The 27,412-nt window shown below is 43.4% G+C and overlaps 1 protein-coding gene across 1 annotated transcript in view; it reads right to left on the bottom strand.

Moving 5' to 3' along the window:
* Positions 1–850: 850 nt before the first annotated feature.
* Positions 851–27,412, bottom strand: part of CCT3 (chaperonin containing TCP1 subunit 3) — a 49,600-nt gene continuing 23,038 nt past the window's right edge. Inside the window, exons 4-17 of the mRNA XM_050188196.3 lie at positions 27,019–27,081; positions 26,801–26,897; positions 23,054–23,174; positions 22,894–22,974; positions 19,800–19,905; positions 19,625–19,707; positions 16,536–16,602; positions 15,845–15,977; positions 15,283–15,364; positions 15,006–15,104; positions 11,501–11,687; positions 4,018–4,158; positions 2,794–2,925; positions 851–1,084 (exon numbers count right to left, since the gene is read on the bottom strand). Coding sequence (XP_050044153.1) covers positions 965–1,084; positions 2,794–2,925; positions 4,018–4,158; positions 11,501–11,687; positions 15,006–15,104; positions 15,283–15,364; positions 15,845–15,977; positions 16,536–16,602; positions 19,625–19,707; positions 19,800–19,905; positions 22,894–22,974; positions 23,054–23,174; positions 26,801–26,897; positions 27,019–27,081 — 1,512 coding nt within the window. The 3' untranslated portion in view covers positions 851–964. The remainder of the gene's footprint in view (positions 1,085–2,793; positions 2,926–4,017; positions 4,159–11,500; positions 11,688–15,005; positions 15,105–15,282; positions 15,365–15,844; positions 15,978–16,535; positions 16,603–19,624; positions 19,708–19,799; positions 19,906–22,893; positions 22,975–23,053; positions 23,175–26,800; positions 26,898–27,018; positions 27,082–27,412) is intronic.

The following is a 27,412-nucleotide window of genomic DNA, read 5'->3' on the forward strand; positions in this document are numbered from 1 at the left end:
AATGACAGGACATTAATAACAGGAAAGAACGTTAATACTAAGATATGAGCATCGTTTTATAATTGTGATAACCGCTGTTCATTATTCAAAAACAATTTGTTACGATTTGCTTTTGAGATTCAGTCTCAAGAATCACTAGTCGCATACTTCAAGTAGTTCCTACTATGTGGCATCTTTGCATTGTTTTTTTATTAAGCCAGTGCACACCCTCCTCCTGCCACTTAAATTTCGTCAACATTGTACTACTACTATGCCTGGCACCGTACAGCATGTATTTGTGCAGTACGACTTCTCCAAGCCCCTGCACTCTACTCTAGAATCATAGCTCCGTTCTGGAAAGTGCCCCATAGTAGTCATTGTGTTGTTTACACAGCACATTGCTCGCTGATGCCATGTAGCACTAGAAGCATAAACCACAGTGTGACAATTTGCCAGTGTATTCAACAATGCACTTTCACTCAAGTTCTCCACTTGGCAGAGTGGAGTGCAGCATCACTCAAGTGTTCACTGCGCTTCAATAACGGTTCTTGGTTATTTCCATGCTAAAATTTCGTAACTGGGCAATTAGTGTCTGCTTGCGGGCACACTAATCTAGTGCTGTTCCCCAATCAACTTCTCATTGCAGGAACTTCGAAGGAAGTTTAATTAGGAAGCGCAGGGCCTATCCACTTCAGGGTAGCACAGCCCTCCACTTGGTTGTTGTTGATGTTTTTTTTTTTTTTTGAGTCGGGAGGTGTGAATATGAAGAAGCCACCGTCCCTTTAGCAGCAAACATTTCTAGTTAGTATCTGCAAATTGACACAAGACGTGGAAGCTGCAAGGCAGTGAGAAAATGTAAGCAGACGGGAGCAACTGCTTTGGTCCGTTTTATTAGTACAAGAAAAAAAAACACAAAAGAACAAAGCCGATACACCTGTAGTGTATACCATTAAATAAGAGCTCGCCAACAAGGATGACAATGAGCTCATTCCTTCATAGACTCTTCTGTGGGTGCAGGCTGAGATGGTGTCTGGTCACCATCACCCTTGCCTTTCTTCTTGGAGCCGGAGAGAATGTCATCAATCCTCAACAGGAGAATGGCAGTCTGCAAGCAAACAGGACACAAAATAACACACTTGATAAACATAACTTTGTACTGTACAAACAGCTGCTGGGTAATATATTATGAAACATAAAAAGCAACAGATGACATCTGTGTTACTTCAGCTTAGAAGTGTTTACCAATGAAATATGTGAATTTACGACTACAGTCGGATAGAACTTTAGAAAAAAGGGGCGTTTATTCCTCCAAGGTGGAGGCACACGAGCATCCACCAATGGGCGCGCACTCTGGACTGACATCATGAGCCGGATGGCCAGTGACTCCGCCGATGGAGATGGCCACCCGCTCTTCGAACTGGGCGAGGTCGCGTCAGCTGTGTGCTTCAGCCCCTCGCCAGAGTGAATTCCAGAACTGTTTGTGATGGTCTATCATGCCAGAAATATTACTGCAGGCTTACAATGCGGCATTTGTGCCGCGTGCGTTTATTCCAAGCCGTGATCTGGCGAAGGAACATTGCAGCGAGCATCGTTGGCGCTGCGCTACGCTTTGCCTAAAAACAGGATCCCGCGACGACCGCTATGACCGCTACACATCCTGCGTGTTTGTTCCATGTTGTTTTATTTCGCTCCCGAGTGAAATTACGACGAGAAAAGTTTTCCAAAGACTGGTGTCTACTGTTAGCGGCGAGTGCGTTCATGTACTGTGTTGCTGCGTTTTTCGTCGGATGGGGGGAAGTGATGGAGCAAAACCATTCTCAGGAGAAATCAGAAAAGTGTGCACGCATGAAACAAACCTACGAGTGTCTCAAAAGAAAATATTTGCAGAAGCCTTCAACGCAAAGATTTGTCGCCGTCAACTTAGCGTGAACGATGATTGTCAGCAGTGAGAGATAGCCGAGCGTCTAGCGACGGTGTTCGAGCGTTGTGTAGCACTGTCGATTGATTGCTGTCCACCAGTGCTCACTGCACGCGCAAGCTGTAGAATTCGTGCTGTGAAATTGTGAAAACACAAAACCAAAAAATATAAATATTATGCTATTTAAAACCAAGATTATTTATTTAAAATAATGAATGAAGAAATTTTGTACCTTCCTGCCTTGACCGTATCCTCGCCCCAGGTTTGTAATGGTTGCAATATATGCATTGTTTTATATAAGTACTTTTTCAGTAGCAACTGATTCATTTTAAGCTTGGAAAACGAGTAGTACATATGCTGTGTACATGTGAACAAGCGCAAAAGCCTTGCAGAGCTGCTCTTTCTACTTTTGTCACTTGCAATGAAGCTAAAGAACAGACGAGGGGCAGTGTTGTGGAAGGCACGGGGTTATTTTTCTCTCGCGATCCGGCATGTGCTGTAGCACATGAGAGCTCTACTAAACCAGTCATAAAAATACAAGTCTTTATTTATACCGAGAATTATGCATTTCAGGAGCACGATTTTTCGAGCGGGACTATTTTGGTCGCGGAGGCAATCGGCTGTTGCGCTTCGGTCATCTGGGCGGGGCCTCCCGTTTTTTCTAAAGTTTTATCCGACTTTAGTGTATGGCACCATTAGATACAACGTTCAGCTGATCCAGGAACGTTGCACCCAATTGTAGTGGTGATGTGCAAGCGGCTTGCGTGACTATTTCCCAAAGTACAATTTCTTTTTTCTTCTTTATTTCCAACAAAAAGAGTAGAAGAAAAGAAATGAAAAAATTCACAACATCTTGATTTTGACCATTTTCCCCCATCGCATTGGCAGAAACATACCTCAATGGCAGTCTTGTATGCTTGCAACTTCACCACCATTGGCTCCCACACCTTGAGCTCATCTGTTGGCACGATATTGCCCGTCTCACCATCAATGCTCCAGTTTACGCCTTCACCTGCAGCGTGCTTTGCCTGCAGATAAAGGAGAGCAAGAGGCTGTGATGAAAGCTTACGCATGACCCAAAAGCTCCATGCATTGGGTATTCCAAAAAAGCTGCAGTCCACTGTGAACGTAGCAAAATTTTTCGTTACCCTTATGATACTGCTGAAAGGCTGTTATGACAGCACTTTCTACGAAGAAAGTCTGGAATGGAAACAACAGCACAGCCACGAGACCTTGCAAGCTTATTGCGGTAAAAGTGACCCTCCTACAGTGGTTCAGTGGATATGGCATTCTGCTGGTGAGTACGGGGTTGTGGATAAGATTACTGGCTGCGGTCGTCGGACTGCAATAGGGGCAGAAGGCGAAAACGCTTCTGTTGCGTGCCTTGGGTGCAAATTAAAGAACCCCAGCTGGTCAAATTAATCCAGAGCTCCCACTAGAAATCTATTGCAGCCTGTGCACAGATTTGGAACATTAAACACCATACTGCACACTGTGTACACTCTCAAGCTTTTTATTATCTAGGATGTTATAGTATTTGCTCACAAATTTTAGCCTGCTTTTAGTAGCTCCAAGAAAGTCTCAAACCACAAGATTCACAGAAGGAACCATGACATCAAATGATTTTAAAGTACGTGTACCACCGTGGCTGCACTTTATGTTTGACTTTGCCATCCTTTTTAAGCAACAGTACAACTGAAACACCAGTGTAAAGAGCCGTGGAATGAAAACCAAGAGACTATATATATATATATATATATATATATAAAAGTGTCCACACAGGGTGACAGTACTTGCTGGACAACAAAGAGTTGAAAAACTGGCACGTTCTTTAAACATACAGACAGCACAGTGAAAACATGGCATTGACCATCTGGGACTAGTTCGCGGCGCTGTATATTTACGGCATTGACCCTCAAAGGGTTAAGTAAGGAAACGATACCCAAAGGCACCCACTGATAAGTGCTCGTGCTTGGCTCATCAGGATTGTGTGACATGAACCAAATATTACACATATAGAATTCTTTGCAGTTAAATCACCGATCAATTGATAACCTGGCCCTGCATGTGCTTACGGTGTGCTGCAATGACATGTAGAAGGGGAGAAGTGTGTGCCTGACCTTGAGGGCAGTAAGTGTGCGAATGGTGTTGCCACCACAGTTCTGGATGAGGGTCGCTGGGATGATCTCCAGTGCCTTGGCCAGGGCACGGTATGGCCACTGCTGCACTCCTGTCAAGTTCTTGCTCTTCTCAGTAAGTAGCTGCAAAGGAATTATAAAGGCATTATTACGCATCCATGCTCATTCTACTGTACTTGCAAGAGAAACAGAATTTGTTTCTACTTCTAAGCATTGGGCTTAACCATCACAATTGTCCACCATCCGATACAACAAATAAACAGCTAACAGATATACATATCCTTCCAGTTCGTGTGCACTGCTTCTCATATACTAAGCCACAGTCTGCGATTGTAGCATCAGGTTGCATGACAAAAGTTGCCAACAGGTTCCTCACACACAGAGAAGACTGAGAATGACCACATAATCAAGCAGCCAGAAAAAAAAAAAAAAAGAGTGGAAAAAGATACACAACCAGGGGAAGGGAGAGGTGCGCAGATATCAATTCATGGCGCTCGAATGAAACATATGATAATTAAGGGTGTGTGAATATTCGAAAATTTCGGATATCATGTCTTTAATAGTATCTATATTCTACTAAAAAAATAGGCACTAGAAAATTTTTAAATGTTATATTGGATACGAATATTCTAAACAAATAGAATATGCTGCTGGCTCTGCAGGAGCAAACACTGTGCTTAGCATTTGTTTCTATCTGCAGTCAAATGCTTTTATAACGAAGTGCTTGGGGCCTCCGAAATAATTCGTTATGCAGGTCACTTATTGTAAAGGTCACGCACAGCACAGTTCACAATAGAACTGGGTCAGAATTATTCCTTCATTATGCAGGACATTTCATTGTAGAGGCGCTCAACTGTAATCTAACATTGTGTGTTGGATATTGTGCTGAATTTTGTGATAATTTCGTGGTGCTGGCAAAATTTTGCCCCTAAAACAAGTTTAGCCTCTCAGTAGCAAGGGGCACGGTCTTGCAGATAGTAAGGATAAAAAAACACACACGTTCGGCAAAACTGTATAAATATTATGGCAGGAGCTTTCAATTACATTATTTATAATCATTCAATCGACTTTGTTTACCAACTGCCGAAAAGAACGAAAAAAGAGCGACGACATGTCGATACAATGCCAGCACAGGGCAGCGCCATCTTGACGCGTTTGTTGCCAGCAGTCTTTTCTCACCAGCGCCGAATCTACAGTTAGAATATAAGGTTCTGATAAAGATAAATTTTTATTTTGATGTGACACATGTTTTTTAAATAATCGCTTCATTAATTTATACTTTTTAGAATTATTGTAGTCATTTACTATAATATTTCAATAGAAAACGATATGCTGAGGCCAACGTTGCTGAGGCTCAGTGAATGAGAATGACATAGACATTGTCAAAGTTGAAAATAGTGGAAGCCTCGTTGGTTGGTAAAGTAGACGACAAGTGTGCAAAACTGTTTGGAGGTATTTCTGTAAACTTCCATCTAAAAACAAAGCACGGTGTGTGCAATGCAAAAAGTTATTGAAGACGCCAACAGGGACAACAACCACCCTTGCCAACAACCTGAAAAAGCATTTGAGTTTGTATGCGGCCTACGAAGAAGAACGCGTCACCCGTAAAAGACAAAAGAACACCGTTGGGCAGTCTACGCCGCAGCCGTCAGTTTCATGGCATTTTCGGCCAACATTGAAATCGACTGCACCGAAGGCTAGGCAGGTGACCGAGAACATTGCGACCTTCATCGTGGTCGAGGAAAGTGGCTTAGTCGAAATGCTGAGGTGCGCTATTCCCGAGTACAGCGTGCCCTCAAGGACCACATTCTCGAGGTCGGTGATCCCCGATTTGTACGCCGCAAAAAAGGCTGAAGTTATGAAAGCGCTCGGGTCAATAATTGATGCTGGAGTCGGGTGCTACAGTTTGACTACCGACAGCTGGACCTCGCGCGCTTGTCAGAGCTATGCAAGTGTGACGTGCCACATAATGGACAGGAAGTTCGTGCTGCACACCTACACTCTAACATGCGGTCAAATGGCTGAAGAATGTACCGCGGAAAACATTCGCCAGTTTCTGCAGAAGGTGATTAGAGATTGGGAGCTTCCAGAAGACTTGCCGACATATATTGTCACTGATAATGGCAGAAACTTTGTCGCTGCTGTGGAGCATTCCCAGTGGCACAGGGTTTAGTGTTTCGCCCTCGCTCCGCAACTCTGCATCACTTATGCAAAAAAGCAAGCACAACCTTTCTTTCAGCTATGCGCAAAGGCACGTGCTATTGTTGGTCACTACAAACGTATCACTTGAGCACGCGCCCGACTGCAAGAAATGGAAAAAAATATGGTGATTGAACCCCTCGAAGACGTACCTACACGCTGGAATAGCGAACATGCCATGATGTCGAGGCTCCTTGAGCTTCGTACTGCAATCTCTGCAGAGTGGAAGCTAATGGCAGGGCTGGTCAGTGTACAGGCGCAGCCACTGTTAGAGGTAACATGGTGCGCGTAGCCGCGCTCCTCGGACCACCAAGTGGGCACCGCGAGAAGTATTGCGGCGCAAGCGCAATCAGGCGCCAGAGGCGGAGTTAGCTGCGCATTGTCTGCTACAGTTCCTCCCACTTCGCCACACGCACTCTAGCACAAAAGCCTGTTGCAATGGTGCTTGAAAGGAAGGAGACCTTCATCTAAGCTTCATTTGCAGCCGTGGTCTGGGCTTCTTCATATTTACCACATAATAAATTTGAAGCATAGATTTATAAATATGCCTTGTTTGTTGTGTGAATTTTTTACTTCCTTAGCATGCGAATTCTGAAATGACCCTCTGTGATGAAAGGGACCTTTTAGAAGTAAAAGGCACAGTTAAAATTTTAGGTGTACAGCATGGCTGCATGCTTTGATAACTGATTTAGAATACTACCTGTTGACGCACCATTGCTACAGGGTTTGTGTATTCTAAAGCGCGCGTGCAATCTAGGTTTTGCCGCTCGTGGCGAAGTAAGGAACCGTAGCAGACGATGAGCAGCTAACTCCGCCTCTGGCACTGGTTGCGCTTGCGCTGCAATACTTCACGCGGCGCCCGTCGTGGTGCTCCACGGAGCGCAGCCACCCGCTCCGTGTTACCTCTAACAGTGGCCGCGCCTGTACTTCAGCCCATTCAGCAAGCAACAACGGAACTTTCTGCAACCACACACCCAACACTCTCGCAGGTGATACCCTCACTTCGGTGCACAGAGATTACACTGAAAGAGTACATTTCGGGAGCCAGTGAGGCAGCCTCATTTGCTGGCAGCCTCCTGCGAAGTCTGAAGACCAGGTTTGTGGATGTGAAGCTGTGTCCACTGTTAGTGCGGGAACGCTGGTAGATCCCCGTTATAAGGCAATTTTTCATTCCACACCAAGTGAAAAGGTTTGGGAGAGTAGCCTGCTGTTTTCTGAAGTTGAAAAACTCCACCCTTCTGGGACAGAAGAAGCCAGAGAGAATGAAAGCGCCGCTAGCACCAAAGAAGAGGCATGCTCTGTGTGGGCTGCGTTTTCAAAATTGAAGATGGCTTCAGAGGAAAGACCGCAGTCGGTTGGCATGTCCCAGTACAAGAAACAGGTGAATGAGTATCTCCAAACCGCACTGCTTGGCCGGTCAGAGGATCCCCTCCTGTGGTGGTCAACCTTGGGCTCCCAGCTCTACCCTGTGGTGGCTATAGTCGCGCAGTTGTACCTGTCAATTCCCGCTACCCAGGCATCCAGCGAAAGAGTCTTCTCAACTGCAGGCAACATTGTGACGACCAGAAGGGAGCACCTGCTTCCAGAGCATGTTGAACAACTTATATTCCTTCACGACAACTGACTGAACTCTGAGTGCCATTTCACTTAGTCTTTCATATTTGTGTTCTAATAAATAATTCATACTAGAAATTATTGTGATCTCATTTTCACCAATTAAGTTACCTACTTAATAATTCCACGCATCTAATAATGCTCTTGGATATCACCTTTGGGCCAAGTATTTTTTAACAACTATTTGAAATTCGATTCGAAAATATTCGGCCATAATCACTATTCACTTCGAACTCAAAATCCACTATTCGCACAACCTTAATTATAATATCGGAAAAGAAAAATTGACGTTGATGGAACGACGATGACAGGACAATTAGTGAAGTGAAGACAATGATAAAACGACAGCGTAACGACGACAGTGCAATGACCACGACGGCATCACAACCTTGAAGACATAACTAGCGACCTAAGCTATTTGGACTATCGGGTCGGAGTAGAAGGTGTGATGATGGCAGCATGACGAGAGTGAGATCACGAAGCTGGAATGACGACGATTGAATGACCCCGACGGCAACACTATGGCAGTGTGACAACGAATGCATTATGACAACGATGGCATGACGATAATCGCATGACGAGTGTCGGATGACAAAGCTGGAACGATGGCGATGCAACGACTACGATGGCATGACGACTATGAGTCCATACCTATTGGTCCAAGCTATTAGACAACTTATGCGACTGGGTTAGAGTTGATGGTGTGACGATGATGGCATGATGAGAGTAAGATCATGAGGTTGGAATGACGGAAATGAAACGACCACGACGACATCTCGACAAGGAGCACATACGTAGCGACTCAAGCAAGTAGACAACTTGGGACACTGGGTTGGCTAAAGAGGCTAGTAGATAGGCTCAAGACGGCTGAAATGGACAACAAATGCTATTTGCATTACAATCGCTCATTTACATTAGCTAATGCAGGCACATATTGTTTTTTACAATTGGATGTCAAGTGAAATCAGGAGCTTGGAAATTACAGTATTTACTCGCATCACAATCGCACCCCTGAATTTTGTCGTCAAAATTCGATTCTTTTTCTTTCCCGTGTAATGTTCGCACCCTGAACTTGTCGCAGCTATATGTCGTGTTCCAACTCTAGCTAATGATGATCGCGTTTACCATCTGTCGAATGCTACGCGAACGACTCTTGAAGACATACATACCAAGCGGTCTGCATGCACTCAACATTCTTAAGCAGACGCCCCATCTCATTCCTTTCATCCCTTTCCGCACTTCCGTGAAAAAGAAAGCTACAACCAAACTTGCCTCGGCTTCATTATTTGTAGGCTTCATAATGGTTTTGGTCAACAACATAAAGGGCGCCTTTCAAATCTTTTCGTCTGCACTCGTGGGCAGGCCAACAAATTGCAAGCGGCAATGATAGTGGCCACGTTTACACTGATACGTTAGAAGTGTACCCTATTCATACGTCGACGCTTGTAACGCAGCTAAGATATTCGCCCACCCTTAGCGGAAACGTTCCGTATTAGGATAGCAGTGAAGACAAATGCCGCAGTTCCCGCAGCATGCTCGCCATGTGTTTCTATGTCACTAGCAGCTAAGCGTGCCATCTCTGTGTCTGTCCCCTCAAAGTGGTCATGGCTATGTTATTGTCGCAAACTTGCCGATATTAACGATATTGTTCATTACTGATATGGAAGAAACTGTTTCAATGTGCGTAATGCACTCACGAGAAGACAAATAATCGCATTCGGTGCATTCGGCTTGTTCTGCCGGTGACCATTTTTGTTTGGGTGTACCGCACTAACAGCAGCAGCCGCCTGCTTGTCATCCCGCAGCAAAAGCGGGATGAAAAAAGAAAATGTTTCTTTTGTGGGAAATTTAACACGCGTAATGATTACACCCCTGAATTTGCGTCAATTTCCTTGACAGAAAAGTGCGATCATTATGCGAGTAAATATGGTAGAGCTTTCAATGATCTACATTACCATGTGGGGACGTTTGAGTTTACCTTCCCTGCATGACTCTCGCATCTCCTGACATTTGGCATCCCCACCTGACACACGCGCGATGGTGGAATTTAGTGTTGTAGTATACAACTGGGATGAGAGATTGCCTGGGTGTTCTGATGCAAGTGCCACCTGATAGCGCGGATAATTTGGGTGCAAGAAGAGCTTGTTTCCTCGTCTTTGGCTTCAGGAGAGAGAGAGAAGAGAGAGAGAGAATAAACTTTACGCAAAAAAGCACACGAGCGTAGGATGCTCCTCCGCTCTGCAGTGGGTGGCCCCCTTGGTCCAGGAGTTCAGCGGCCTTAGCTGCCCTTCTCTCTCGATTGACCAGGTTGAGCTGGTCCCTCAAGTTGGAGCTAAACAGCACTGCCTCCCACTGCCTTGTGGTGGGGTGTGTTCTGGGTGCGAGGTGTGGCGTGCTTGCACAAGCCCATACCACGTGATAAAGCACTGCACATTGGCTTCAGGACAGTGCATGTGAACCAACCATGTGCTTGTCAGTGCTCTTTGTAGAATTCTAACGTGGGTGGCTTCCCGCTCGACTTCAGTATCAGAAGAAGAAGCCACAAATGGCGTCATCTCTCATCCCAGCTGCGCAACTATGTCACCAACTTCCACCATTGTGTGTGCATCATGCAGAGAAGCCGCACATCGGGGGACATGACAAAGTCTAGCATCACCACAACTATGACAATGATGGTAATGGAACAGAGCAGCATGTAACAAAGTGCATTTCAGAGCACAGCTCTTAAGCACCCGTTCCTGTGTTGAGTATCAGTGTAACTGAGCAAACAAGCAAAGCAAAAGATGAAAGAGCGAACGCAGAGTGGGAGATGAAGGACTCAAGCCGCTAACGGCATAGACAAGCGCGAGCGCCAGCTCTGCTCGCGCTTATTGCATTTGCTTGGTTTGGCCTCATTTGCGCTTGTTTCGATTGTCATAATTTCATGGCTTGCCCCGCACCAGCCAATGTATCGCTAAATGAAAACACGTATAGAGCTGCACTCAAATTTCGCATTAGGGAGTATTGTAATCGTCAGTGAATTTTCCAAGGAACAAAATGTAATGCAGTCAATTCCTTTACAACGAATGCCCCTATGAAACTTTGTATAATGAAGGTTCTTGTATAATGTATGTTTTTGTAGGAACTTAGGCATCCTTGATGACTCATTGGTTACATTACAATAACACATGTAGCGGCGTCACCAGTGTCCTCTACAACCATTACTGAGCTGCGGTGCGTGTGCACAATGAGCACCAGTCGACATCACAACAAACACCGTGGGAGAGTCTGGACACTGCAATAGCTACGGTCTCTCTCTACACCATCAGCAGCAGTCCTACAGCAGAATAATTTGGAACAGTCCCTGTTTGTGCTTGTATTTTTCCTCCAAAACACCAATAAGTGTAGTTTTCCCTTACGTTCAAACAGAAATGAATGTTCAACAATTTGGAATAATGAATTATTGAATCAAACAGAATATCAGACTATATGATTCATATGTGGAATCTAGAATGTTTGCACACTTCTAAAAAAAAGGAGATTGCATAACCAAATGATTACAAATTAGCTGCTTTAGGATTGGTGCATTGGTGATATCCAGTTGCAACATCATTATCAATAATTATGCTCTGGATGTTTATTACTATGTGTTACGTGCACTACAAGCACTCACATGTCCGACAGCCATCTCAACAGCACCACCCCCGGGCACAAGGCGGGGTTCAAGAAGAACATTGCGTGCCACACACATGGCATCCTGTAGATTGCGCTCCACTTCCTGCAGCACATCCTTAGAGGCACCACGCAGCAGAATGGTGCACGCCTTGGGGTCCTCGCACTCGGTGATGAAACAGAAGTACCTGCAGAAACGTGCATATTTTCACCATAATATGGAGCAATTTAGATGCCTAATTGTGCATTGATGAAAAGAGACTGCACCCATTGATAAAGTGTTGGCACACTGTTTAGTAATACGACATAAATAATCTAAGTCTGTGTTGAACAGACAGAAGTGCCTTAACATCCACATCAAACATGTAATTGTTTCATGAGGCTTGCAACAGGATAACTGTATTCTTGATACACTCTTGCATGCCAGTCTAACTACTAATGCAGAGAGTTCTCACAGGTGGTATGCTGTTCCAGTGCTTCCAATTTTATTTTTCTGCAAGACTGTGTCTATAAAATGTGTGCCTGAATATTGTACAGTGAACGTTTCCTAGACAATGTGGCTATACAAGTTTAGATCTGTTTTTTAAATTCTTTTTTAAAAGAATAGTAACAGAAAGAGGTGTTGGGAGGCAGGTGATCTGACAGGCTCTTTCTGCAAAAAACGAGGGAACTCAGGGGGTACTTTGTTAGCTTACACCCTTAGACAACACTGTGCCAGCCTTTTTGTCATGACACAAGGATCACAATATGAACTGCAATGTAAAGGATAGCCTGGCATTGCCAACAGTATGTTCTACAAACAAAAAGCATTTAAGCTTGTCTTCCCAGGGTCTTAGTGACCTTTGAAAACAAAGCTCTGTGCTTCTGAGCCCTGAAAGTGACAGGTCAAGAATGCAGCCAATACAGCAGAACCTTGTTGATATGTTCCCGTTAAGTAAATTTTCCCGGCGCCAAAGTTCGCAATCAAGAACACAAAAAATCACCCAATAGAGTTGCGCTCATTTTTGGCAGGTTCATACGTTCCTGGAAAACAAGATTTTTTGGCACCAGTGTTCAGTCCATCGCCAAACTGCGATCGTACGATACGTTTTCAGGCTGCTAGATCCCATGAAAAGAGAGAGAGAGAGAGAGAGAGAAAGAAGAAGAAGAAGAACGAAAGAAAGAAAGTAATAGAACCGGAGGCGCGCACAATTGAGAACAGTATATAGCCACCCGTCTCATGTGAAGACGACGGTGCGTAGTTTCTCGTTCCAGTACAGTCGAATCTCCATAATCTGAACTCGAAGGGACGCGAAAATTTGTTCGAATTAAAGAAAGTTAATTGAGTGGAGGACATAGCTGCAGTGGTGCATGTGCACTGAGCTAACAAATGAGTGGGAAGTTCCACAAAATTTATTCACATGTATTTACAAGTTACGTAGATGTCAACAATAGCCGAATCAGTAAATTGTTTAGTTACTTCGGATCGTACGTTTTCCCGTTTAGTAGGTTTTTTTCCTCGTGGTTTCTTTTCAAAATGTATGAACAAGGTTCTACTGCATCTCTCAGAATGAGCACATACGTATGCCCCAACCATTTACACTAGCCAATCCTTCCATTCCTTCCTTCTCATCACTATTAACAGGCCTGCCTCAACCTGTAAAGAGGGGCCTTTGTGTTTGTGTGGGGTGAACGATACCATATGTCTGCAGAGAGCCTTTCCCAGTGCCTACTCTCGGCTACAACATGCACCAGTTCATGCTTCGGATGTTTTGCTGGGAAAGAGACAAGGATACTGCTCCCGCATAATTTGCTTTTAAGATCCAATTACATCGAAAACAGATATATCGCATTATTGCGTATATTGAACACTTTCTATATCACCTGGAAAATTGCATGCATTTTTTATTTTTTATTTCGAACAGGGTTGGACGTAAAATGTATATATTGAACTCTGCCACCCCAGACCACGTGCACGCTGTTGACAGGCGGTGAGCCTTCCTGCAACACCCTCAAAGATAGCGGTAGCGCGATGGGCGTTCCCAACTGCTGCGCACTATAACTGCACACAGTGATCACGCTCAAGGTGCCATTTGGACGTAGTGGCGTACACACGCGGCGGCTTGGCTAGTTCGACAATGTCAACGACGCATTGCATTTGCCGCACTGATTCCTCCTCAGTGCCCCGCTCTGCACCTGCCATGCTTCGCGAGGACTGGCGGTTTGCATCCACAAAGATGTGTGACAGCATACGCTCAATGGGCTCACTCATAGACGCCTTGGCAGACGCCACTTAATAGTTTGTTGTTGACAGTGTTTCAAGATGCTTCAATTGGTGGACGTAGAGATCGCAACAGATGTAGGGGCCAAGCAATGACGCTGCCAAGGTTGATCCCGGAAGCGCTGATGCTGCCCCGCTCCCGACTTCAACTGGGGCTGTAGCTGCTTTGGCCCTTCTATGCTGCTACAGCGACACAATAGAGGGCATTGGCCTATCGCTTGTGGATTGTTTAGACTATGTTGAGTACTCCGTGTTTAAGCACGTGGCTGCCAATAAGAAGCAGGCTACACTGCTGCAGTACTTTCGGCCAAATAAATAAATACTTTGTGTGAAGCTTCAAGTGAGTATTTACTGCACCATGGTTGGGGTGCGATTGGGAATAGTTGTTCGGAGCGCGCGTTCGAATGTGTTGCACGTGATTGACCTAGGCTGCGCCGACTTCGCACGGCTGACGTTGTCCGTGCTGCCTAGGCTAATTGCGTGCAGTGAAATCGATCGCGCGCTCACGGCTGACGAAGCTGCCCCAGCCTAGGCCAATTGCGTGCGGCGTGTGCGGTTCATTGATTGATTTGCAGAAGTTTTTGATGAGTTATTTTACATTATTTTATATATCGAATTCAGGCTATATCAAACTATTTCACGATCACAGCACTGTTCAATATATCAAGGTTTGACTGTAGTACATCATTGTGCATGTGTTTGTGCCGTAAGCTATCTTTGGCTTTACACGTGCTGATCTTGGCTGTTCATGTGCATGGCGTGACATGTGCATGGCATGGCGTGAATTCGTTAAGGCCGAACCATTGGTGAATCTTGTTCGAGTGTGCCTGTGTAATCCATTAGAGAATCATTATCCAGGAACCTAGAAAGATGGAGTGCAGGCACAGGAAGGCTTCGTGGGAGAAGCATCTCCTGCACTCTTGACTTGTGACTGGCCACAGATATGCTGACATTCCTGTTTCTACCCATCAATTTTTTAATGATCACAGAGACCATCTAAAAGGCTAAAACTGATTCCTTACAATAAACACAGTCTGTGACCTGTTCTAAACTTTGCACCTTTAAGCTAGTGATACGCGGAAATTTCAGTTCATGCCTGTACATGCCTGGCTGACCAAATTTGTGGGCTGCCATAACGCAACTATGTGATAGTGCTCTCAAACACAAGGCTGTTTCTTTACTGGCAAAGACATGATACAGGGGGTAACATGCCAGAAACCAGAAGAGGAAACAGAAATATACGCACTCTTCACCGATCTTCTTGATCTCAAAGAGGCCAGCCTTCGTGCCCACGTCTTCCTCACGGAGTTCATCAGTGCGGTTGGCAATTGTTGCTCCACACACACTGGAAACAAAGAAAAGGCAAATTGGGCACCTGATCTTTGCTGTTGGTAAAAGGAATATATATAAGCAACTCCACAAAAAATACACAGCTCAATTTGGTAGTTAGCATCAAACTAGCAGGTACGCTTAAAGAAAATGGCGGAAAACAAATGAGACAGCACCAAAAATCCTGTGCTTACCGGGCTATCCTGTTGTTGTCAGTCTTGCGCACACGCCGCACACAGGAGATGTCGGCTTTCATGAGGTAGTGCTGTGCCAAGTCTGGAGAGTTTAGGCAGAGGTGATTTAAGCAGAACCAGATTAGGGCACTTGCAACAATCACAATCCAATACACTACTTTTCATAAAAGCCTCATGTTTCTCGATTGTCACATGACCCAAAGCTTCCAGGAAATATGAATTCACCACCAAGCATATTTTGCAGATGCTGAATGGCAAATATTTATCAACTAAATAAAAATACAATGCCAACAAAATTTCACCTTGATTTCTAGCCCAAGCATGAATGTGATGTAAAAACATGCGCTTAGACAAATAGCTTTGCTCAAGTTTCCCTGATTTGTGCAATTAGTGTGCCGAAACTTGCCATTTTTGCACACTACTCGTGCAAACAAAAAGAACACTTTGCAGTCAAAAGTAGCACATTACAATCAAGGGAGTTGCCTTCATGTTTCCTCGCTACAATAGTGTAAATGAAGTGTAATTACTACATAACACTTTTCCTGATGATAAAGCAACTCACCAGAAATGCCCTTTTCTGTTATCACAACATCAGGCTTCAGCTTGATAATGTCAGAGCAAATCTGCTGGATGTACTGTTCCTCAATCTCCAGGATCTTGGTGAAGTCCTCCTCCCGTGAGATCTCAATGTTTGTCTACAAAATGCATTTTAGAGGGAAAAGGTCGGTTAGAGCTGCATTAAACATTCTGCTGGAAAAGCATGCTTGTGTTTGGCAACAAAAATAGGAAACTAGCTTCAACGAAAACAGAGGACCAGAAAACCAAATCAAATCATCTGGACCTGGAGGTAAGTGTGAGCCCATTCTCCGACTACAATCACAAAGGCAGTAACAGCTCACAGTTCCTTAAGATGCCATTGCTAGATTGCTTTTTTAAAGCCAACAACTACACATAAGGTCAATGATGTGGCAACTTAAGAATAACCAATTAAGCTAATTATTGCGACATGTACTATAAATTGCACGTTCGAGGCCCTGATGATCAATCACTGAAATGGAATTCAGAGCACATGCCCTGTATCATTAATATGAGTATCATGAATGACAGTGTACATTATGAAAAAGGCAGGCTCCTTTGTTGATTTCTGTGATGGTAACTCCGTGTTATGAAAATGTGGGCAGAGAGTGACCTTCAAATGACATAACGAGCCTGAGGAATTAGTACATCGAAGTAAAGCAAGAAGAAAACCTCACCTGGCTCTCTCCCTTCTTATACTCGAGGTTGCAATCCAGAAGCACAATGCGAGGTTTTTCGATCCTCCTGCAATGTCACAAAAGTCTGTTAAAGGCCAACTGCAATAAAATTTTGCTAAACTGACTATATAAATTAGTATTAGATACTACTGAAGCAGTCTTGGCATAGCTAGAGGGCTAGTAAACATCAAATTTTTAAAATTAACAGCCTTTAAATAGTGCCTAAGCACAGGACATGGGCACCTAGTGGTTAGTGGCATGGAGTCTCATATGACAATCATTAGGGGGATATTTGTCTGCAGGAGTTGCAAGCATGAAAATGAAGGGTAAACTTTGTCCTTCCAGCTTCAAAGGACATTGTGACTTTCCAAACTGATCACGTTCAACAAAATATTGCATTATAAATGCAACAATTCACAATGATTATGCATGTGCACAGGAACTTACTGCTTTCATGCATCTAGAAAAATATGATAGCTTAGAAACATGGGTCAACAAAAGCACACAAAGCATAATACAGCCACAAGAACGTCGAAGCCACAAGCATGAAGTTTAAAAAAGTATGTGTAGTCATTGTTTCCATGGTAGCTGAACAGATGTAGTGCTAGAGTTCCTTCTCGTAATTTTAGTAGGAAAGCCTGTGGTTAGTTGATACGACACAAGTCCCAGACCTTTTGAGATTTAAGCGCCCTGTGGGCACTGCCCAATCACGGAAGTCATGCGGAAGCGTCGCATTGGTTCTCAACGTTCCGGTTTCTCTGTCATTTCTTGTGAGAAGTACGATGCTTGCTTCAAAAGGAAAGCGATTTCGATGGACAAAGAGCTTGGCAATTCCGAAGCTGCGAGGTGACTCGACGTGAACGACACAACATTTGTGGCTGGCAGAACCAGTGGGCGTGACAGTGATGCTAGCATGTATGGCAGATGGCCATGAGCAGCAAGTGTACATCATATTACTATGTAAAGGATCCCAAAGGAGACGTTTCCCAAGGATGTGATCGCGCTGCCAGGAAAGGAGTTCAATAGATGTGTCCCTAGTCCTTGACTGGGCTAAGACTGTGGTGCCGACGACCAGCTACCCTTCTTCACCATGAGTCTACCTAGCGCAAGATTCATTTTGAGGGCACCTGATACCTGAAGTAAATAATAAACTGACAGAAACAAAAACCGATCTTGCTGTTATTCCCAGAGGGGTGACATCCATGCTTCAACAACCTTTGAATGTCTGTCTTGACAAATCATTCAAGGACAGACTGGGAAAGCTCTACAGACTGACTGTATTAGTGAATATTTGGCCACAACTCCTTCGGGAAGAATAAAGTGATTGTGGACATTGCAGATCACCTAGTGGGTATCTGCTGCTCTCCCACATGAAATGGTTGTGAGCTCCTTTAAGGGGAGATGCTATTCGAAAGAAAACTTTTTTTAATTATTTGTACTAGAGGTTTGAAAATTTAACAAATTAGAGAGTTCTTCAAACAGATTTCGATATGCCTTTAGTTTTTGTGTAGTTGCTGTATTTTTTTAGTTATGTCCTACACAACAGCAAAATATATTGATCTTTCCGGGCACTTTCTTGTGTACTGAATTTTCACAAAAAGCATAGAGCTGTAGCTTATTTAGCTCTTTTGTAGACTGCAAAGTGCCAATATCTATCCTAAAAGCATATACAATTAGCCTCATTCAGTTCACTTAAAAAAACCAGGGAAGCATACATACACAACTCATATTACACATGAATTTAGGCTGAAAATGGCAATTGAGGAATTATTTTCACGGTTTCTTATTGATCTACAGAGTTTAAACTTTCAGTACACATTTCCCTTCCTAGGGCACCTTATACCCTGAAATAAAATTTTTGTATGTATAGAATAGCTGGCACCTTTGGTTTTACCAGGACAGCACGAAAACATTGTAGGTGTTTAATTCATATATATAACACATTCGAACAGGCAGGAAACTAGTGTTTATAATTTAGCTTCTAATCAATACAAACACATCATTTGTTCACTCATAACCGTGAACATGTTCCTCATTCCCCCCAAACAGGGACCCAGGCGTATAATACAGTTCTCCACCAGAACACTGTGATACATAGATATAACATGTTTTCGAGTGCTTCTATAGAAATGCATCAACAGCTTGGCTGTAAAATGCAACCCAGCACTACTTTATTAGAGTGGTCCAATGAAATACTTGAGCAGCTAACTGTGAGCCTAGCTAAATCAGTTTTTAACACAGTGCAGTTATTGTGAGTTCGTTCAATTTGTTCGGTCACTTGGGTGCACCCAGGCGTACCCAGGCATCCTCACTTTTTAACCCTGACAGCCTGCAACGCCTATAGCCACAATTAAATTGCCCACCAAGCCACCAACATTTAGAATCAAATACAACTACATTAGTAGATAATTATGTTTACTCCCAAGTTAATTCTTTATATGCATGCAAACACAGCTAACCCTAACAGCATTGGCACTTGGAAGCAGTGGCCATTTCATAATTTCATGGCATGCATATAATGCCTGAGAGTGCCCACAGAGATTTGAAAATATATTCGTGATGAAATGTATGGATACTTAACGGTACTTCTTCAGCTCAAAGGAACGGCGCGGCAGTGAAACATCACTGCTCACTCATTGCATAGCAGACAACATCGCTCTGTCAAGGAAGTTCTGATTGCAGCAGTGCTAGTTCCATTGACCCTCACTCCGGACAGGTTTTTCGGCGGAACTGTGAAACTGAGCTGGTTCTAGTAATGTTAGTCTAAACTGTCTGTATTTAAAGAGAACAATAGTAACCCACAGCTGCCTTTAAAAATCTTGCACTAATGCTTGTTTCGAGATGCAAGTAACTCGATGATACTCCAGACAACAGGCTTGGGATTCAGGATAGTTGTACGTTTCACGCATCAAAAGGCACTTGTCTTGCTCTTTTTATTCTCAAGTTTCGCCGCAACACAAATGAAGTAAAAAATTAACAAAAAGGACATCAAATAAACTCATGCAGCCATGTGTGATGCATGTGATGCAGTTATCCAATGAGTATAGTTGCCTGGAACATTAGGTATCCATTGTTTCAAATTAACTAACCTTTTCATTCTGGGGTGAGTGACATCCTTGTTCAGCATCACTCCTCGAAGAACACACGAATCCTCAATGGCGCCTCCTGGAATCTGGCAGTTGAGACAAATATTACAACATTATAACTAACTTTAAAATTTACCTAGAAAGGGTTAGAACAACAGATCAGTATTGCAGAACTTACCTTTTCTACCTTGGCATAGCGTTTAATGTCAATTTCCTTGCGGCCACCTTCTTCTATGCAGACTGTCTTCACAGCATCAATGGCAATCTTGCAAGCCAGGTCACCCCTGAACAAAAATTAGGCCCGAGGTTGCAATGAATCCATCATCACGAACACAGTAAATTAAAAATGCAAACATGATTGTGCAAACAACCATTTTCACACAGATTAACCTATGTTGTCAAATAGTGGAACCAAAGCAAACATCACGCTCGGGCAACTAAGGATTACTATGCCTTCCAAAATTAAAATCAGCGTAACCAACTGTTGAAATTTTTGATAATGGATTAAGTGCTCCTACTACACAAGATGCTTGACTTTTGCAGCAACTACCTCCTGGAACAACAGTGATATCAGCAGCTGCATAGGTTAACAGCTTGTGATAACAGCCACAGGGCTGGAAACACTTCTGTAACCTTGACTATCACAAAATTTCAAACAGGGATTAATTCGCTGTGGCACAAAACCAAGTGAAAGTCTGTAAACATTTCCTGCACTGCTGGCATTGCAATATAAACTGCGATTGACTTGTCCCTTGAAACTCGTTTTGAATGGTCCAATTATATGGTCATGTTCATGCTGACCTCTACGACCAGAAAGTCTGACAACTGCACTAGTACTTTCTTTGGAAGTAATAAACATAGACGAATGCATCTATACTCCGTCTCAAAATCAACTTTCAGTGCAACGAAAGCTACAGGGTGAGTGAGTCAATCAGAAGAGCCAATGTACAGATTGAGTCAGTACACAAGGTATCAATCCACACTTGTGCTACCCTCTCCAAGGGGAATAGAGCAGGTAACGCTGAAAGAAAGTGGTGCTCGTGACCATCTGCAACAGTGTTTGTCAGGACAGACCCATACATGTAATTGGAGCATATAAAACATAATTCACTAAAGCTTTAAGCTTGAAAACATTGGCAGAGGTGAGCTTATACTAAAAAATTATGCAGGTACCGCTTGCTGTGAGTGTAAGTGAAGCTTCTGCATCCATCTTCCTAAAGCTTCTGTTCACCTTGGCAGACCACTGTCCTCAGAGTCCAGCTATGCTCCATGGCCAATGCAGCGTTAAAACCGTCGATTGCAGCTTTGCTTAGCAAATGCGTTCATGGCACATTTACTGTGTGCCAGTGTGGCTTTTGGAACATTTGGCACGCAACAGCAGCTACAGGTCATTATGTTGTAGGTCTTTTTCAGCAGTGCATTATGTTTCTTGCTTTTACATGCCCATCATCGGTGTTTCAATAAAAAATTTCTTTTAGCAAATGCATTGTAGCTCTATATCTATCCTCTGCAGAGAGAGAGAGAGAGAGAGAGAGAGAGAGCCACAGTGCAATGACAACCCAGCATTTTGTGTTGTGGCGAAAAAGTCTGGGAACTCACTTCTTTCACCTAACTGTGAGTTATTAGTGAACTGTACCCTTCTTCATGAGGATTTCACTGCTCATTGGTAAAAATTTTACTGTGGATATAGTAAATGTGGTCAGAAATCAAGAATATTTGTGAGGGACTATACTGATGACAGGTTACCCGCCAATGTCACTTTCACACAGGGAAGACGTGTATTACAGCATTTATTTAATATGTTACAAATTACATTTGTAGTGCTCTACTAAACTTATCTATCTGAATTATAGCTGAAGCCAAAGCACAGAACTACATTCTATTGTATACTATGCGGTGCATATGGCGGTGCCTTAGTAACACCTCTGAACTTTCGCTGCACTGAAAGCCAACTTTGAAAGAGTATAGACCTGTAGTGCCTTCTTATCGCTACTGTCAAGATACAAGGCCCAAGGCAGCAGCACTATTTGTATTTACCTCAACCATCACTGCAGAGAGTAATAGAATCAGAAAGAAGAGTGATAATACAGTCAATTTGATTTTTCAGACTCCCTAGGGACTGCCTAGGGACAGTGAAAACGTGAAGAAGAAAACAAAAAGAAAGACAAAGAAAAAAGAAAGAAGAAAACACACACGCCTTTCACTGCCCTCAAGGGCTCAAATCGCCAGTCGCATTTGAAATAGCTTTAAAGGCCTGCCGGTGAACTTATTAGGCACCTCGGTGCTTGTATGTCTCGTGACAGTGGCCCCTTTACAATCTTGGTATGCGTCAATGAAATAAAATGCTTATGTTCCACCGCATAACACGACTGTATTGCTGCAAAGCTGACTTTTGGAAACTGGCACTGCGCAACACTTTAGAACCTTGCTGTGCTTTCATGCCATCGGTGAATCCTTTAAATAAGAAAAACATGGCACTGAACAGCAAGAATTCTAAAACTGGTACAGCACAACATAGAAATGAAGAAACAAGCTGAGCTGGCCAGATAAAGGAACAGAGCGCTGTACGAGTTAGTATTGCATTCTAAAACTGGTACAGCACAACATAGAACAGAAGAAACAAGCTGAGCCGGCCAACGCTCTGTTCGTTTATCTGGCCAGCTCGGCTTGTTTCTTCCTTTCTATGTTGCGCTGTACCAGTTTTAGAATGCAATGCCAACTTGCCCAATCCTCAACCCTAGTGAACAGCAGGAAGCTTGATTGACAACTTCGAAGCAGCTAGGCCTAATGACAGTGAAAAAGAAAACTACTATGGCTGTGCGAGAACATCGATTCGAGGCTGCAAAATAAGCAAAATGGCAGTGGTGGTGTTTTCAATCAATGCCGTTTTGGACCTGCGGTCCCGCCGAAAAGTAAGCAAAATTGAACGGCAAAGGGTTTCAGCGTCTAAAATTTCAGACATCCTTATATAATGGCTTTATAGGGTACATTCCGGTGTCCTGAAGGCGTCTCAATTATCAGGCACGTGTGAAAAAAATGATCTTTGACTGTGATCATTCACTGGCACCCTCGTCCCAAAGCTACAGCTCACTATGATAGACCCCTATGTTAGGGATGCCTGGTTAATTCCGACTAGCTTGGGCTTGTTAAGACGTTCACCTGAATTTATTCACACAAGTGTTTGCACATCCCACTCCCTTTGGAATGCGGTCAACACAGCCATACATGAAACCCTGTGAGCAGCAGCATAACACCATAGGGAAAAGGTGTACCATTTGCTGATGAGCTTTGTTCCAATGCAGCTCTTGACGATGTCCGTCATTTGTTCTGGATTGTTGACATCAACAGGAGTACTGAAAGGTGAAGAAGGAAGCATAAGTGTCTGTTCATGCTGACATAAAAGTATGTGAGGCATCTCCAGTTACTGCTGACCTGACTTTATCCTTCATAATGGTGATGATGTCTTCAAGAGCCTGGCGATATGCACTGATGATGACAGTTGGGTGCATGTTCTGTTCCAAGAATGGCAGTGCAGCACTAAGAAGTTCACCAGCTGTGAATCAACATAATGAACAATGTGAATGCAACTAAAGAGTGACCCCAGACAGCGTTGGCGAGCTAGGTACAATTATAAATAATGCACATATGACAGTACAAGTGCAAGTTTACAAAACAGATATATTGTGACTCATCCTATTAAGCAATGGCAGGCGACCTTAAGGGGGGATGCACTTCAAAAATTGTTATTTCTGGGTAGATTCTTATGAAACTTGCTGAATTTATGTATTTCAATGTGCTAGTTTAAGATATACATTCCCTTCTCTTGTAGAGTAAATAATGATTTAGAAGTGTAAAGAATTCAATTTTTTGCACAACCTGCTTGGAGGTAACTATTTACTAAACTATATATGAAGCAAGAAACATTGACATACTAAAATTATCTGGAACCAACGAAGAGTGCAAAACAGCAAGAATAGTGTTCTAAGCCAATTTTGTATTAAGTGAAAGTGTAGCAAACCTTTAATTTAAGAATCCATGGTAGCACCCAGGTCAAATTATTACATTTCGAAAACTACCGCAACATTATTTGTTTATGTTATAGGCCTATTCTACTACATGTATCTAACTGAATACCTTTCTGCCAAAAAAAAAAAAAAATGCAATAGGATAAGTAGAACCAGACATTTACCGCAACAGAACTGTGACACCATCAAAAAAGCTGTTTTGAGAAAATGAGAAAGAGCATTTCACAACATGTTCATAGTGATTGTCGCAAGGGCCAAATAAATCCAAGGATGATACAAGAGTTTAATCGAGCAAAAATAAATTCCCTACATCAACCTGGAGCAAAGGAACGCGAAAAGATATTTAGGCCAATTTTTGGCTCCACAGTGTGGAATATTGCGACTTTCACAGCAGTAACCCTGGCCCAAACATGTGCTGTTTTTAATGAAGAGAAAATAAAGCTTGTCAAAAGCTTATGACATCAGCTGTAAAAAGGATTAGGGTTCTAGATAACTAGGTGGAATATCAGTGTATTTCCTGGCCTAGTCTCCGTATTTTTACTAAATGAAAATGTCTTCAGAACTGAACAGCCTGTTTCATAATTTCACCATCTACCATAAAGTAGTTTGTGATTACAACTACATTTTGTTACATCTGCATGCTTATGCCTGCAAAGTTGCAAAACACAGATGTATGGAATACAATGATGCTACTGGAACATGCCATTTTGGAGCAGTAAAATGGACTTCTGGAGCATGTTTATGAAAACGGTTGCAAACTATATTATATGGGGCTTTTACAGTGGGCAAGCCATGTGTGAAAGCACAAAGTGGTCACTAGTTATTAACTCAATTCAAACACTAAAATTAGGTGTTCCACCTTTATTTCTGACAAACATGTCGGGATGGAAATTATTGAATATAGACAACTGCGTGCAGTAGCGCAGTTGGCGCAGCGGTAGCATCACTGGTAAATACGTTCATTTTGGCTGCTGTTAGCTATTACATTAACAGGAAATTATACCAGTACAGTCGAACCCACTTATAACAATATTCAAGTGCCACGAAAATTCCATTGTTATAACCAATAATTGTTATAATTGGGTTACACGAAAAAATTTAAATAGGGGGATGGCTGAGCTGATATGAGAAAACTATACAGAAAGGGAGGCCACTGCTCCTCCCCACCACCTTCCTCCGCCCAGCTACTGATTGCGTGCGCTCATTTAACTGCTTCCTGGGCACTCTGATTGCGTGTAACGAGCCGTGGCTGTCGGTGTTAAAGAATGGCACTGCTACAACTGCAAAAAGGTGTCAAGGTTGGCAAGCGATATGCGAGCACCGCCGAGGCATCACTTTGGTGGCCCCTAAAGGAGCCTTCTAAAAATTGCGAGAAGGCTGCCGCGGCAGCCTGTCAGCTTGAGAAATCCAGAAGAAATGCTGAGGAGAGATCGCCACAAGTATCTTGCCACATACTTCTCACTGGCTCGCACGAGAAAAGCCTATGTCCGTCAGTCATGCATGCTTTTTGCGAAGCTTGCCAACATCCTTCTCCAAGGCATCAAAGCACTCCATGTAGTGCAGCAGAAGGTTCCTCGCGAGAACGAAGCCCCGGAGGGACTCATCATGCCAGGCCTCATGTGGAGACAATGTTGAGGCAGCCTGCCCTACCGCGCGATCGCTGTCGTTGTCGCTATCCGATGCGAACACGTTTACGACGATTGTCTCATCGGTTAAAGCACTTAGTTTCCAAATCTATAGCTGTGCGCTTTCTTTTCACTGGCAAAGGCATGCATTGCCGATGATCAGTGGGCGGATCATCCATCTTTAGTTTCGGCAGCGAGTCAAGCGAAGTTGAGAAACCACGTAGCCAGGAATGACTTCGACACAACCAACAAAACCGAACGCGAGCCCAGAACTGCACTGAATGAGTAGCCAGCAAGCAACATGCGAGCAATCTGCTTGCGGTGCAGTTGCCGCAGTCAATTTGTGTTTCGGAGGGTGGGGTGGCGTAGAGCTATGGGCGCAGCCAATTCGTGTTTGGAGGGATGGAAGGGCGACGGGAGAGAGCCGCGCGGAGATGGCTGGAAAATGAGCGCGCGGTGGCTGTTGGAGAAGCGGCCCATCATGCAGTGGCTCGAATTTCCCGTGTTCTTTTTTTCTTTTCAAGGATTTCGCATTTCACTACCTTTCGGCTCGGACACTCAGCAGACAGACTTCATCGTTATAACCGATAATGTGTTGTATGGGCATTGTAGTAAGCGGGTTATTTCACCATGGAAAACATACAAAAGTCGACGGTGCAGCACCTTCTCATTGTTATAATCAATATATTGTTAAAACCGGTATCGTTATTAGTGGGTTCGACTATACAATGAGTTTGTCAAGTTATGGCAAAACATCACCACAATTGTTATTAATCTAGGCAGACAGGAACTTGCACAGGCAATTACAAATCAATTGAGACGAGTTATAACATAAAAGCAAAGCAGAGATGAGAAGCCTCAACAATCTGCCGAAGTTGCCTTTGACACAGCGTACAGTATGAATCAAGAAGACACACCTATTGGGGCAATGCTGGATGCCTTCAATAGCTATGTTTCAAACAAATTTACAATGAAATCTGGTGCTGCATTGTTTCAACCACTGTAGAAATGATGAGACATACGGGCCTTGGACTGATGTTTATTGACTCCTGTGCTGTGATGCACCTTCAGTTATTCAGTTCTGCAAGTTTTATTTTTTTCGTCTGACTGAATTCCTGTTTTGTCGTAGCCTGCCGCCCTGTTGCACGGAATTTGAAAGTGTTTCGATTTCCCACTCTTTTATGCAACACTCTGACATGGATATGGTGGCATTGCCACTGGTTATGAGTAAGCAGATGATTCAAGTTCCCGAGGAAGAACTTGCAAACTCGTAGCAATATTGCAGTGGCTTATGGTGCGCACATTCTTTATAGATAAATTTTGTACACAAAGTGTAACATTTTAGTAATGCGCTGCGGCACTTCTATAGTGAAAAGGGACATATCCACAGTAGCTGTTGCATAGCTAAAACAAGTCCACACCTGTACTCATTATTCCTATGCAGGTTGAAAGTGCTGCTAAAGAAACCCACCAAGACATTAGTGCCACATTTCCCTCTAGGGTAAGGTGCAAGAACTCTGTGCCCTCACCAAGTATGATGACAGATGTGGTGCCATCGCCAACTTCTTCATCCTGAGTGCGGCTGATCTCAATCATAGATTTGGCAGCTGGGTGCTGAACAGTAATCTGCAGAAAAAGAGTGGTTGTTCTTTAAATATGCGTGAAGTCTTTGAATGCAGTGATAACAAAGGTACTATTCCATAACACCAGATTTCAAGAAAGGAAGAATAAAAAGCCGACTACTTGCCTCACGCAGAATTGCATTCCCATCGTTCGTCATGATGATGCCTCCAATAGGATTCATAAGCATCTGTGAAGAAAGCAGAGAAGGGCCCAGGTCACTGGCTATTTAATAACAAAAATATACATTAACGACCTGCCTTGTATATTTCTTCTCATATCCGACTCTTCGCAGATGATTGTGGTTTACTGAGCAATTACTAGCTCCACCGACCATATCACATTACAAAGTGACCTACTGCGCATACAAAACGAGTAAAACTTGGCTCATGTCGTTAAATGTATGTAAAACCATGTTTATGTCTATTCAATGTCGTAATTACAATATGCCTAATTATAGCGTCAATAACATGCAGATTGCAACAACTGATTCAGTCAAATATCTTGGTGTCAGGGGCGTA

Source organism: Dermacentor andersoni, chromosome 2 (genome assembly GCF_023375885.2).
Source record: "Dermacentor andersoni chromosome 2, qqDerAnde1_hic_scaffold, whole genome shotgun sequence".
NCBI classification, from domain to species: Eukaryota; Metazoa; Arthropoda; class Arachnida; order Ixodida; family Ixodidae; genus Dermacentor; species Dermacentor andersoni.